The sequence below is a fragment of the Heterodontus francisci genome, chromosome 4, assembly GCF_036365525.1.
Source record: "Heterodontus francisci isolate sHetFra1 chromosome 4, sHetFra1.hap1, whole genome shotgun sequence".
Lineage (NCBI taxonomy): Eukaryota > Metazoa > Chordata > Chondrichthyes > Heterodontiformes > Heterodontidae > Heterodontus > Heterodontus francisci.
Window position 1 is genome coordinate 95815431 of NC_090374.1, and position 15153 is coordinate 95830583.

Genomic DNA, 15153 nt, shown 5'->3' on the forward strand with positions numbered 1-15153 from the left:
TCCTCACATAAGTGTAGAACGCCTTGGGATTTTCCTTAATCCTACCCGCCAAGACTTTTTCTAGCTCTCCTAAGTCCATTCTTCAGTTCCTTCCTGGCTACCTTGTAACCCTCTAGAGCCCTGTCTGATCCTTGCTTCCTCAACCTTAAGTAAGCTTCCTTCTTCCTCTTGACTAGCTGTTCCACATCTCCTGTCATCCAAGGTTCCTTCACCCTACCATCCCTTCCTTGTCTCATCGGGACAAACCTATCCAGCAGTCGCAGCAAGTGCTCCCTAAACAACCTCCACATTTCTGTTGTGCATTTCCCTGAGAACATCTGTTCCCAATTTAAGCTCCCCAGTTCCTGCCTAATAGCATTGTAATTCCCCCTCCTCCAATTAAATATTTTCCCATCCCGTCTGCTCCTATCCCTCTCCATGACTATAGTAAAGGTCAGGGAGTTGTGATCGCTATCACCGAAATGCTCTCCCACCGAGAGATCTGCCACCTGGCCTGGTTCATTGCCAAGCACCAAGTCCAACATAGCCTCCCCTCTAGTCGGCCTATCTACATATTGAGTCAGGAAACCTTCCTGGACACACCTGACAAAAACTGCTCCATCCAAACTATTTGCACGAAGGAGGTTCCAATCAATATTAGGGAAGTTGAAGTCACCCATGACAACAACCCTGTTACTTCTGCACCTTTCCAAAATCTGCCTCCCTCTCTGTTCCTCCGTGTCTCTGTTGCTATTGGGGGGTCTATAGAAAACTCCCAATAAAGTGACTGCTCCTTTCCTGTTTCTGACTTCCACACATACTGACTCAGTAGACAAACCCTCCTTGACGACCTCCCTTTCTGCAGCTGTGATACTATCCCTGATTAGCAATGCCACTCCCCCACCTCTTTTACCTCCCTCCCTAATCCTGTTGAAACATCTAAACCCCGGAACATCCAACATCCATTCCTGCCCCTGTGATATCCAAGTCTCCGTAATGGCCACAACATTGTAGCTCCAAGTACTGATCCATGCTCTAAGTTCATCACCCTTATACCTAACACTTCTTGCGTTAAAATAGACACACTTCAACCCATCATACTGGCTGCAACTTTGCCCTGTCAACTGTCTAACCTTCCTCACAGACGCTCTGCACTCTGTATCTGCCTGCTCTACAGCTACCCTATCCACTGATCCATAGCTCCGGTTCCCATCCCCCTGCCAAACTAGTTTAAACCCTCCCGAAGAGCTCTAGCAAACCTCCCGCCCAGGATATTGGTACCCCTCCAGTTCAGATGCAACCCGTCCTTCTTGTACAGGTCCCACCTTCCCCAGAAGGTATCCCAATGATCCACATATCTGAAGCCCTCCCTCTTACACCAACTCTGTAGCCACGTGTTCAGCTACACTCGCTCTCTGTTTCTAGCCTCACTAGCACGTGGCACCGGTATCAATCCTGAGATTACTACTCTGCTCGTCTTGCCTTTTAGCTTCCAACCTAACTCCCTATCTTCGCTTTTCAGATCCTCATCCCTTTTCCTAGCTATGTCATTGGTACCGATGTGTACCACCACTTCTGGCTGCTCCCCCTCCCCCTTAAGAATCCTGTAGACTCGATCCGAGACATCCCTGACCCTGGCACCCGGGAGGCAACATACCATCCGGGAGTCTAGTTCGCGACCACAGAATCTCCTGTCTGTTCCTCTAACCATTGAATCTCCTATCACTATCGCTCTCCTATTCTCCCCCCTTCCCTTCTGAGCCACAGAGCCAGGCTCAGCGCCAGAGACCTGGCCGCTGTGGCTTTCCCCTGGTATGTCCCCCCCCAACCTTATCCAAAACGGTATACTTATTACTGAGGGGAACGGCCACGGGGATCCCTGCACTGTGCGCCTAATCCCTTTCCCTCCCCTGATGGTCACCCAGCTACCTTTATCCTGTAACTTAGGTGTCACTACTTCCCTATAACTGCTCTCTATCACCCCCTCAGCCTCCTGAATGATCCGAAGTTCATCCAGCTCCAGTTCCCTCACGCGGTCTGTGAGGAGCTGGAGTTGGGTGCACTTCTCACAGGTGAAGTCAGCAGGGACACAAGTGGTGACCCTTACCTCCCACATCCTGCAAGAGGAGCATGCAACTGCCCTACCTTCCATCCCCTCTGCTCTAAATTGACAACAGAGAATAAAGGAAAACCTTACCTTACCAAACCCTCCATACAAGAGTCCTTTTTTTTTTGGTTAGAGGAGGAGGATGGGTGGGAGACACTACACGTGTCGTGTTTCGGGTTTAGCCACTGCCCGAATATATAAGTTCACTTACCCAGCAGTCCCCGTGTCCGTGTCCGCCGAATCACGAGGTAAGTACTTTATATAATATAAAAGTTCTCTTTTTACCTTAGCCCCTCATACACCGTAAGCAGGAAAAAAAAGATTTACCCTTTAGAGCTCTAGCACAAAAAAACAAAACAAGAATACATTAGCCAAAATACTTGCTAATTCTTGAAGAATTAAGAGAAGATATGAAAAGATGTCAGAAGTCCTTTTTGGTTTGGCATCCCAAATATGCGGCAGCTGTCACTGGGATCTTCAACATCGCCTGTCAAGAACTGTTCGAGGAAGATCAGTTTAGGCAAGCTTTCCAGGGAGAATGCAATAACGGGTTTCAGGCAGTTTCTTATACTTGCTTCTCAAGAGATGGAAAATTGGCAGGCTATTTTAAAGAGCTGGAACGGACTGAGCTGGATGTTGCTCTCTTGGCATGTTTTCTCCAACTGTCTTTTCAAACCATTGTCTATATCCCAACTCACTGTCCAAAGCAAAACCAAAATCCATGTCACAAGAATCAAGCCTCCTGATCTCTATAAATCTTGACCTGTCACTTACATAGAAACATAGAAAATTCTGTAAACCTCTTTACTCAAGTTGGGGCGGCACAGTGGCGCAGTGGTTAGCACCGCAGCCTCACAGCTCCAGGGACCCGGGTTCGATTCTGGGTACTGCCTGTGCGGAGTTTGCAAGTTCTCCCTGTGTCTGCGTGGGTTTCCTCCGGGTGCTCCGGTTTCCTCCCACATGCCAAAGATTTGCAGGTTGATAGGTTAATTGGCCATTATAAATTGCCCCTAGTATAGGTAGGTGATAGGGAAATATATAGGGACAGGTGGGGATGTGGTAGGAATATGGGATTAGTGTAGGATTAGTATAAAAGGGTGGTTGATGGTCGGCACAGACTCGGTGGGCCGAAGGGCCTGTTTCAGTGCTGTATCTCTAAACTAAACTAAACAAGTCACAAACAACCCCTGCTGGGTAATTATTTGAAGACAGGTGCCTTCTAGTAACTGTTCACACTCCAAATCTCTGTGACCCTTGTAAAAAAATAAAAATAAAAAAATCCATGAAATAAAAACAGAAAGTGCTGGAAAAACTCAGCAGGTCTGGCAGCATCTGTGGAGCAAAGGCAAACAATATGTTAATGTTGTGCTGAAAGACAAAGCATTAGTACAGATAGGGTGTTAATGGACTGAAAACTGAACAGCCACAAGCACGAACATGGAAAAAAAAAGTGGGTAGGCACAGTAGAAACAAACTGAACAAACTAAAATAAAATTTTAAAATAAATTTCAAATAAAATAAAACAAACACAAAAAATAAAAGATAAAAGAACTAAAGGTAAAAGTAAAATGGGGGGCCCATCATGCTCTGAAATTACTGAACTCAGTGTTCAGTCCAGCAGGGTGTAGTGTGCCTAATCGGTAAATGAGATACTGTTCCTCGAGCTTGCGTTGATGTTCACTGGAACACTGCAGCAATCCCAGGGCACCCTATCTGTACTAATGCTATGTCTTTCAGCACACCATTAACTTATTGTTTGCCTTTGCTCCACGATCTTCTGGTCAGCTATTCTGTGACCTTGTCCTATCAATACCTTCTCTTTTGTTATCTCTTGCCCCACCCCTGCTTTACTTGCTTAAAATCTTTTACATTTCTTATATCTGCCAGTTCTGAAGAAGGGTCACTGACCTGAAATGTTAACTCTGCTTCTCTCTCCACAGATGCTGCCAGACCTGCTGAGTTTTTCCAGCACTTTCTGTTTTTATTTCAGATTTCCAGTATCCGCAGTATTTTGCTTTTATTAAAAAAATCCATGGACTCCTTTTCAGTTTTAAACCACAAATCTTCAAAATTTAACAAAAAAATGGAAGCACTCGTTGCAATTTTTACATGCATGTGCTGTGCTTGGTGGTATTCAAATGCTGATTGGAAAGTGCATTTTGCTGTTTATGGCTCTTTTTTTTTTAAAGAAAGCTGACAGCCTCTTGCATTGTAAGAAGGATTTGTCTTTGGTTTCTAGTGAATCAGTTGATCTGTAAAACAAAACAATAAATCTAATTGTCTAAACTTTTGACACAGTTTGTTTCAAGCAGTTTTTATTCCCGGATACTAAAACAATGCCGATTCTGGTGTAACTAGTTGATATCCTCTGGATATTCTTGGATAAAAATGTACTGGGCTGCCGGACTATCCAAAAAAACAAGCAACTGGTTCAATGTATGGTTTTTGCATTCCAGCTTTCACCTGTCATGATAGTGGAGCCACCGTGTTGGCATATGCATCAAAGCACCAACTTTTGATATCTGGTGGAAGAAAAGGTTACATTTGTATATTTGATCTACGTCAGCGACTGCTGCATCAAACTTTCCAGGCTCATGATTCACCTATCAAAGCAATTGCTGTAGATCCAGCAGAGGAATACTTCATCACTGGGTCTTCCGAGGGTAACATGAAGGTATAAGTGATGTATAACATATTATTTGTCATTTTAAAATAAAGTTGACATACTTTATAGTTCTAAATAAACCTAAGTATATTAAACCAGTATTCAACATGTGTAACTAGAAATATTTTTTCCCAGTAAAAACAATCTTAAGGTATCTAAATATTTACTGGAGAATAACTGAACATATGTCAGTACCTGTAATCTTGTTTGAGGCAGCATCATTCTTATTGCTGTATTCTATAGATGATTGTTCAGGACATGAGATTTTTGAATCCATTAAGCTTGCTGTATGTTGTGGATTGATGCTTTAGTCATCCATTGTCCATTCATAAATGTAAAGTTCACAAAATCTATATTGCCCACTGCTCTGGATTTCATATTGCAGCCTCTGTAAAATGTCCCATTTCCTTTGTGGAAAAACTCTACAGATCCATCATTCATTCTAGTATACAGGCAATTATTAACTTAGCCCATAGGTTTCTTCCATGTGACACATTTTTCTTCCTTGTACTTTATCTCTAGGTTCATAAAGTGCATTAATACTAGGTACAGCACTTAACCATTTTGCCTTCTCAAATAAAAAAATGTGACTGGGCAAGGTTGCAATTACAGTGTGATGGTATTGGAAAGGAAATGTACTTTTCATAAAGCTCCAACAAATGGAATCATAGAATGGGCTGCAGGTTGGCATCTACAATCCTCGTCATCTTGAGTTTTGGTTTTAGCCTTGTTGCCTTGAGTGGGTGCAAAGCAAAGGCCAAGCATTTCCCCACAATTAAATGAAAAATTGGAGTAAAAACTATCACTGGCCTGTTTCCCTACAATCTTTGCCAGATAAGAAGACAATTGGCAGAGAACTTGGGGTAGCAGTTTTAGACCAGAGCAGTCAGCTACAGTTAATGCATGACTCCAGGAGATTAAAGGAAAATCCTTCAAAAAATTATATCTTGGATAGGTGGGAAGTGTTAGAAAAGTATGTGAGTTTGCCTTCAATAAACGTTTTAAACTGTATTGGTTTGAAATTTATACTGACTTGCTGTTACTTTTAGGTTTGGAGTTTGTATACTCACAACCTGATTCATACATTCTCAAATGAGCATGCTCGACAGTCACTCTTCAGAAACATTGGAACGGGAGTCATGCAAATAGAGACTGGTCCAGCAAATCATATGTTCTCGTGTGGAGCTGATGGAACGATGAAGATGAGAATCCTGCCAGATCGTTTTAGCACAGGGAGTGGGAAGTTAGATATCTGGCAAAATGATGTTAAATTTATTCTATGATGGTGATATTGTCAACACAGCCGCTGATAAATCCAGATCTACTAAAAATTTTGTATATTAAGTGTATACCTAATACTGGTGCCACATAGAGATATGTGTTGAGCTGAAGTGGGGTTTATCTTTTTCATTTTAATTCTTAATGCACTGATGCCTTAAGAAGATTGTAAGCTTAAGAATGTTAATAGTTAAAACTAGGAATTACTGAATCTAAATATGTGTCAAAATGTAAGAATGAAGTAATTTTATTGTACAGTAAGGTAAAATATGTTGCTGCTAAAAAAAAGCTTTTCTTTAATACAGGTTGCTGGTATTTTTTGAAGTGTCAAAATGTACAGTGCTTTAAAGAGAATCAAATAGTATAAGATACAATTATTATCTTTTTTATGCTTGTATTAAGAGTTTGTATATGGTAAAATTATCATTTGAACTGTGACCATTCCTTGTTTTTTTGCCTTAGGAAGCCCCTGAAATACAAGCTATACTAATTTTTTGCTTAAAATCTTCAAACAGGAGAATGTAGCTAGTGTTCCAGGAGTTTGCGGCAAAGGAGAATCTAAAAAAAATTGCACAGCATTTTACTATAAAATGGAAGGTAAAAATGTAAAAAAAAACCTTTGTCTTGAGCTAGAGCAGTAAATTAGATCCACTAAAGTTTAAATGTTTTTTTTACAATTTTTTTAATTGTTATCTCATTTTGTGTGCAAGAGTACACAGCCAGAGCAGATAGCAAGCAGCCTCTACTGCCAGTGCCACTTTATCAGTCCAATAGTCAAGCCAAGATTATTCAGTATCTGATTTTAACACGATTAGTTACTCTTGATGTGGGGAATCATGAACACACAGCTGCATCCGACGCTCCATTATGCAATGTGTTGAAGTGACAACAAATTGTTTAAAAAATGTTTTTGGCCAAAACTATGTGGGTAAAACTCTATTGTGAGTGCTGTTAGTAAGATGGTAGAAAACTTTTGTTTGCTGCACTAAGGCAGTAAAATCTACATTGAATATTTATCTTGAGAAACATCCTAGGATGGAAGGAGTTAATGATGTGCAGAGTTGTTCAGTTTAAAAAAAAAATCAGAATTGTATCTTTTATATGGTCAAATGTTTAAATGCAATACTTGATGGAAAATAAGCCAAAACCAGACTATTGGTTGAAGCTTTCCTTTCTGTAAACAAAAGTTGAAGTAAAAGTTGTGTATTTATAAGCTGATAACTGATTATCCTTTGATATGATGAGTAAATGTAGAGTGTGTAAAGGAGTGATCGCCTCTTAAGATAAATTTTGAACCAGTATCCTCAACTTCATCTTTTATGTTATGATTCACTATGATCAGCAATCCTGTTCTAAAACAAAAACAAAATTTCCACACTTTGAATTTTTAATGTTTTTTGAATGTTTCTCATCCAATGTCACATACCTATAGCAATGAGGGCAGGGTAACAATTTTCTCCTGGACTGAATCACTCTCCCTGTGCCAGCTGAAAAGACATGTACAGAAGTGGACACAGGATTACTTGGCCATCCTATCTTATTTTCATTCCCTCTCCATGTAAGAAGTATTTACCCTTGCCAGTTTGTACTGATGGAGCTGACTGAAATCAGGTATTCACGTTGGAAAATACAGCGCTAACCCTTTACCTTACTAATTTAACCAGAAAATACATAATGTTACTTTTTAACTGACCATTTTTGTGTAAATCAATTCACTTTTTTAAAAGAAAGGCAAGCACCCATCTTTTTAGACCAAACAAAGGGGTATGTCCTGTTCGGATTAGTGAGTTGTGCTTGCACCATGTTAGTCAAACAGCAGCTACTTCATTACAAGATCAAGATATAAAAGTATACAGCAGTACAAGTTGAACCTTTTACAGTTGGAAAACTTCCTTATATTCCATTAAACACAGGAATAATTAAAACTGCTGTGTATAAACATCTTATTTACTATTACATGTACACTCAATATTGGGAATAATCATTTGTATGTAAAGGTCATTACAGTTCACTTATTGTGAATGGCAGCACATTGTTTTATGGGTGTTGATAACCTGGGTATAAAACAAATAAAACACTTTGTGTATTGCTTAACAGAGGGGAATAACAAAACATATGTTTTTGTAATGGGTTCACTTTTTAATACTTAATTGGCATCTGCCACAGTGTGTGTATAGAGTACATAAGACTAAGCATGAAGTCAAGTGTAAATGTAATCTAAACTGATCACAGTTTTATGTAGCTATTAATTTCATTAATTATATGAATTCTTGCTTTGCAAATATCTTAGTAAATAGGCATTACATGTAAGCATTTACATTAATCTTAGTATATATATAAAGGGCTTATTCATAGTTGCATTTTTGTTATATACTCAGGATTTCTTTTCTTTGCTTTAAAATGTTTTAGTATAATTAAAACATTTATTGATTAAACTTAATTTTATCTGTCAGATAACTGAGTTTGTTTATTTAATAGGTAACAATAGAAAGGAAGAGTACGGAAGAAACAAATCTTGATCATTTTAATTGTGCAATAAAATGTATAAATTTTATTATAGAACAAAATCTATGAAAATGCTATTGATACATCTGAAAAACCATTCTGTCCTCTTTCCTACCTACTTATATGGAATATGCTGTAATGATCAATTTCAAAGAAAATACTGCACAACTTAATCATTATCAATGACTCCTAAAATACCTGGAGTTTTTGGACTCAGCACCATCTACAAGTAAAAATTAGCCTTTTGCTTTGACTCGAAAGAGAGATATGTAATCCCAAGAAACAAATTTCTGGTGCTCAGCTTCTGGTTATATTGTCAGAAGCTGGCCTTAGTGAATTTTCTTCAAACGAAATTATGTCAATCATGTTGTACTGAGCATAAATAATTGTTTCAATAAAACAGTTACAGAATCAAAAACACATTTTGGCATGGTTCTTATTGAAAATATATTGTGGACCTCCTGTTATAGACTGTGACTTGAGAGAAAGAGCATCTCTTTAAACACAAATTCAGTCACCCCTCCTAATTTCTCTAATTAAATACAAGTTGGTGCTGCTGCTAAACCCTGTCACATCCCAGTCGTGCCCTTTCCTGAACCTTCTCCTTGTACTTTAATTCAAAGTTTCTTAATTCAAGTTATTAACCAATGCATTTTTAGTACAAAAATGACTTTGCATTATCGGCAAGAATTTAATTGCGGACTCCTCTTTCTCCTCCCCACAACTTCCATGCTCTGCCACCAATGTTCAGATCCAGGTACCACCACCTTCCCTTTAGAAATTGGGCAGAATGTCCAAAGAAAGAACGAACTTGCTTTTATATAGTGCCTTTCACAACCTACAAGCATTTACAGCCAATGAAGTACTTTTTGAAACATAGGCCTGGATTTTACCAGCTCTCTGGGGATGAACTTGGGAGGCATTGGGGGGGTGCAGTAATAGGGTGGGGCTTTGAATGCCCTTCATCTTCCTGCCGCTATGCCATCTTACCAGCGGTGGGTAGGTAGCAGATGGCCCTCCTGCCCAGAGGCCATTTGAAACATTTAAGTGGCCAATTAAAGGTCTCTTAATGCCGTTGCTGGCATTTTACCAGTGGTGGGTGAACCTTCCTTCACATGGGGAAATTGCCAGGTAAACCCTGGAGGCCCCCCAGCGGACTTGGGGTGGCCCTCCTATTCAGGCACTCTTTGGCCCACATAGGGGCTGCCCAAATGGCAACAGCACTGTCTACCTCAGCAACACCACCCCCCCCCCCCCCCCCCACATTGGGGCCGGTCTGATTGACCCTGGTGCCCCCAACCCCATTTACCTAGTTTGGAGGATGCCGTCCTTCTATGGTGTCCACTTCTTCCAGGTGTAGTCCCAGCAGTGGCCACTGCTTGTGGCGCTGCTGAGCTTCCAGCTCTCCAATTGGCTGACAGCTTCAGGGATCAGGCAACCGTCCTAAATAGGGATGGTAGCCCCAACAACAACCAATTAGTTGCCTGCCCCACCACAAAACGTGGCTCCGGATCCTGCAGAATTTCGAGGTGGGGTCACTCCCCAACCCTCCCCACACTTTCGCATCCATCTGAGGGCCCCCTGCCACAAGAACAAAATTCCAGCTGTAGTTGCTGTTGTAATCGAGCAAACATTTCGGCAAAATTGCAAACGGCAAGGTCTTGCAGACAACAATAGAATGATTTAATATTCTTTAATGGGATGTGGTCATCGCTGGCAAGGCCAGCATTTGTTGCACATCCCTAATTGCCCTTGAAAAGGTGGTGCTGAGCTGCCTTGAACTGCTGCAGTCCATCTGGTGCAGGTAAAACCCACAGTGTGTTTAGGAAGGGAGTTCCAGGATTTTGAAGGACAGTGAGGAAACAGCAATGTATTTCCAAGTCAGGATGGTGTGTGACTTGGTGGGGAACTTGCAGGTGGTGGTGTTCCCATGCATCTGCTGCCCTTGTCCTTCTAGGTGGAAGAGGTCACAGGTTTGGAAAGTGCTGTTGAAGGAGGTGTGGTGAGTGCATCTTGTAGATGGTACACACTGCTGCCACTATGAAGGGACTGAATGTTAAAGGTGATGGATTGGGTGCCGATCAAGTGGGCTGCTTTGTCCTGAATGGTGTCAAGCTTTGAGTGTTGTTGCAGCTGCACTCATCCAGGCAATTGGAGAGTATTCCATCACACTCCTGACTTGAGCCTTGTAGTTGGTGGACAGGCTTTGGCGAGTCAGAGGGTGGGTTACCACAGAATTCCCAGGCTCTGACCTGCTCTTGTAGCCACAGCATTTATGTGGCTGCTTCAGTTCAATTTCTGGTCAATGGTGACCCCCCAGGATGTTGATAATAGGGGGATTCAGTGATGGTAAGGCCGTTGAATGTCAAGGGAAGATGATTATGTTCTCTCTTATTGGAGACTGTCATTGCCTGGCACTTGTGTGACATGAATGTTACTTGCCACTTATCATCCCAGGCTTGGATGTTGTCCAGGTTTTGCTGCCTGTGGATATGGACTGCTTCAGTATCTGATGAGTTGCGAGTGGTACTGAGCATTGTACAATCATCAGCGAACATGCCCACTTCTGACCTTGTGATGGAGGGAAAGTCATTGATGAAGCAACTGAAGATGGTTGGGCCTCAGATACAACAATGATAAACTCCTGCAGCAATGTCCTGGGGCTGAGATGATTGGCCTCCAACAAGCACAACCATCTTCCTTTGTGCTAGGTATGATGCCAACCGGAGGAGAATTTTCCCCTTGATTCTCAGTGACTTCAATTTGGCTAGGGCTCCTTGATGTCACACTCAGTCAAATGCTGCCTTGATATCCAGGGCAATCCCTCTCACCTCAGACCAGATCATATTTTTTAATTGCAAGTTTCTCCTTTAATTCAACTCATTTCCTCCAACTAAAAGGTGTCGGAATGTGAGCCGATATGGGTCCAAGCTAGGAAAAGCCGGAGGGGTGACTTTGTTAATTAATGATGGTATTAGCACATTAGAGAGGGATGGCCTAAGTTCAGGAAACCATTAGAATCAGTAGAAGCGGTTTGATACAAGATGAAAAATGATAAAGGAAAGAAGTCACTTGTGGGAGTGGTGTACAGGTCTCCTAACAATAACCACATGGTAGGACAGGGTATAAAGGAAGAAATAATGGGTGCTTGTCAGAAAGGTCCAGTGATAATCATGGAGGATTTTAATCTCCATATAGACTGGAAAAATTAGATGGGCAAAGGTAGCCTAGATGAGGAGTTCATGGAATGTTTTCGGGATACTTTCTTAAAACAGCACGTTCTGGAACCAACCAGAGAGCAGGCTTTACCAGACCTGGTATTGTGCAACAAGATAGGATTAATTAATGACCTTATCATGAAGGTGTCCCTAGGGAGCAGTGATCATAATATGATTGAATTTTACATTCAGCTTGAGGGAGAGAAGAGTGGGTCTAAGGCTAGTATTTTAACCTTAAATAAGGGCAATTATGAGGGAATGAAAGCAGAGCTAGCAAAAGTAAACTGGTAAAGCAGGTTATGGGATAGGTCATTAGAGATGCAGTGACAGACATTTAAGGGGATATTTCAGAATACACAGAATAGATACATTCCAACGAGAAAGAAAAATTCCAAGGGGAGGACCCACCATCTGTGGTTAACTAAAAAAGTTAAAAGATAGTATCAAACTTAAAGAAAAAGCATGTAATTGTGCAAAGATGGGTGACAGGTCAGAAGATTAGACAGAATATAAAAGGCAGCAAAGAACGACTAAAAGATTAAAAAAGAAGGAAAAGTTAAAGAGTACAAGAGAAAGCTGACGAGAAAGAGTACAAGAGAAAGCTGACGAGAAATATAAAAACAGATAGTAGGAGTTTCTATAGATATTTTAAAAAGAAAAGAGTTAACAAAATGAGCGTTAGTCCTATAGAAAGTGAGTTTGGGGACTTAAGGGAAAATAAGATGGCAGATGAATTGAACAGGTATTTTGCATCAGTATTCATTGAGGATACAAGTCACATCCCAGAAAAAAGCTGTAAATCAGGAATTGGAAGGGAGGAGGAACTCTCGAAAATTACAATCACCAGGTAAGTGGTACTGAACAAATTGTTGGAGCTGCAGTCTGACAAGTCCCTGGGCCCTGAAGGACTTCATCCTAGGGTCTGAAAAAAAAGTGGCTAGTGAGATAGTTGATATTAATTTTCCAAAATTCCGTAGATTCAGGGAAGGTTCCATTCGATTGGAAAATAGCCAATGTAACTCCTTTATTCAAAAAGGGAGGGAGATACAAAGCAAGAAACCACAGGCCAGTTAACTTAATGTCTGTCAAAAGGAAAATGTTAGAAGCTATTATTAAAGATGTTATAGCAGGGAACTTAGAAAAATTCAAGGTAATCAGACAGAGTCAGCATGGTTTTGTGAAAGGGAAATCATGTTTAACCAATTGATTGGAGTTCTTTGAAGAAGTAACATGTGCTGTGGATAAAGGGGAACCAGTGGATGTACTGTACTTAGATTTCCAGAAGGCATTTGATAAGATGCCAGATCAAAGGTTATTGTGGAAAATAAAAGCTCATGGTGTAGGGGATAACATTTTGGCATGGATAGAAGATTGGCTAGCTAACAGGAAACAGAGTAGGAATAAATAGGTCATTTTCTGGTTGACAAGATGTAACAAGTGGTGTGCCACCGGGATCTGTTTTGGGGTCTCAACTTTTTACAATTTATATGAATGACTTGGATTAAGGGACCAAAGGTATGGTTGCTAAATTTGCTGATGACAAAAAGATAGGTAGGAAAGCAAGTCATGAAGAGGACAGAAGGAGGCTACAAAGGGACAGAGTTAGATTAGGTGACTGGGCAAAGATCTGGCAAATGGAGTATTATGTGGGAAAATGTGAAATTGTCCATTTTGGCTGGAAGAATAAAAAAATAAATGTATTATCTAAATGGTGAGAGATTGCAGAGCTCTGAGATGCAGAGGGATCTGGGTATCCTAGTGTAGGAATCACAAAAGGTTAGTATGCAGGTACAGCACGTAATTAGGAAAGCTAATAGAATGTTATCATTTATTGTGAGGGGAATTGAATACAAAAGCAAAGAGGTTATGTTTCAGTTATACAGGGCATTGGTGAGACCACATCTGGAGTACTGTGTACAATATTGGTCTCATTTAAGGAAGGACATAAATGTGTTGGAAGCAGTTCAGAGAAGGTTAACTAGACTAATACCTGGAATGGGTGGGTTGTCTTATGAGGAAAGGTTAGACAGGCTAGGCTTGTATCTGCTGGAGTTTAGAAGAGTAAGAGGTGACTTGATTGAAACATAAGCTTCTGAGAGGACTTGACAGGGTGGATGTGGAAAGGATGTTTCCTCTGGTGGAAGATTCTGGAACTCGGGGTCACATTTTAAAAATAAGGGGTCGCTCATTTAAGACAGAGATGAGGAGAAATTTTTTCTCTGAGGACTGAGAGTCTTTGGAACTCTCTTCCTCAAGAGGCGGTGGAAGCAGAGTCTTTGAATATTTTTAAGGTAGCGGTGGATGGATTCTTGATAAGCAAGGAGGTGAAAGGTTATTGGGGGGAGGCGGGAATGTGGAGTTGAAGTTACAATCAGATCAGCCATGATATTGTATGGCAGAGCAGACTTGAGGGGCCGAGTGGCCTACTCTTGCTCCTAATTCATATGTTTGTATGTTTGTACATACATATGTTGATAGTGGGGAGATGGTGTATATGACTTCCACTTTTCACCCCTCAACTGACCATAGGCAGTGTTTAAAAAAATACTCTTTTAGTCCCTGAGTATTTTAAAGGTCATATAAATGGACTAATCACAGGTTTTATAGGAACAGAAGATCAGGAATAGGCCATTCAGCCCATCGAGACTGCTCTGCTATTCAATTAGATCATGACTCTAGTCTACCTCAAAGCCGTTTTCCCATGCAATCCCTTGAGTCATTAGTATCCAAATATCTATCCATTTTGTCTTGCTCAATGATTGAGCTTCCACAGCCCTCTGGGGTAGAGAATTCCAAAAATTCACCATCCTCTGAGTAAAGAAATTCCCCCTCATCTCAGTCTTAAATGGCCTACCCCTTATTCTGAGATTGTGTCCCCTGGTTCTATACTCACCAACCAGGGGAAACATTCTATCTACATCCATTTTTCAATTAGATCACCTCTCATTCTTCGAAATTCCAGAGCAGGGATAGGCATCAACATGTTGCACCACGGACATTTGACAAAATTAGTGACTCAGCCATGGACATGGGTGCAATTAATCTGAATATAAAGTGTATAGCCAACCTAATGCCATCAAAACACAGTCAGATTTAAAACATATTTCTCCCTATTTTGTGAGATATCTGGCATTGTTTTTGCTTGCACAAGTAGTCAATGTCAGCCCGCACACTTGATGAGCAATGCAGAGAATTCAGATAGATTGTCCATCTGTCAGAAGTGATCTTGATTTCTTTCTCTCTCTCCATCCCTCTCCCCTCAGTGTCTCCCTTTCTCCCCTCAGGTCCCTCTCTCTCTATCCCCACTCTCCCCCTGTGTCCCTCCCTACTCTCCCTCTGCCCCCTTTCCCCCTCCCATTCTCTCTGGCCACTGGCCCCACTGTCACCCCCTGCATCCTTCC

At 41.1% G+C, this 15153-nt stretch overlaps 1 protein-coding gene across 6 annotated transcripts in view; it reads left to right on the forward strand.

The window, feature by feature from the left end:
• The window catches only part of LOC137369151 (dmX-like protein 1), a 289553-nt gene extending 280601 nt beyond the window's left edge, over positions 1-8952 (forward strand). For all 6 annotated transcript variants that reach the window (XM_068029885.1, XM_068029888.1, XM_068029887.1 and 3 more), the window contains 2 exons: positions 4543-4760; positions 5801-8952. In XM_068029885.1, the coding sequence (XP_067885986.1) occupies positions 4543-4760; positions 5801-6034 (452 nt within the window). In that variant the 3' untranslated portion in view covers positions 6035-8952. The remainder of the gene's footprint in view (positions 1-4542; positions 4761-5800) is intronic.
• The last annotated feature ends 6201 nt before the right edge of the window (positions 8953-15153 follow it).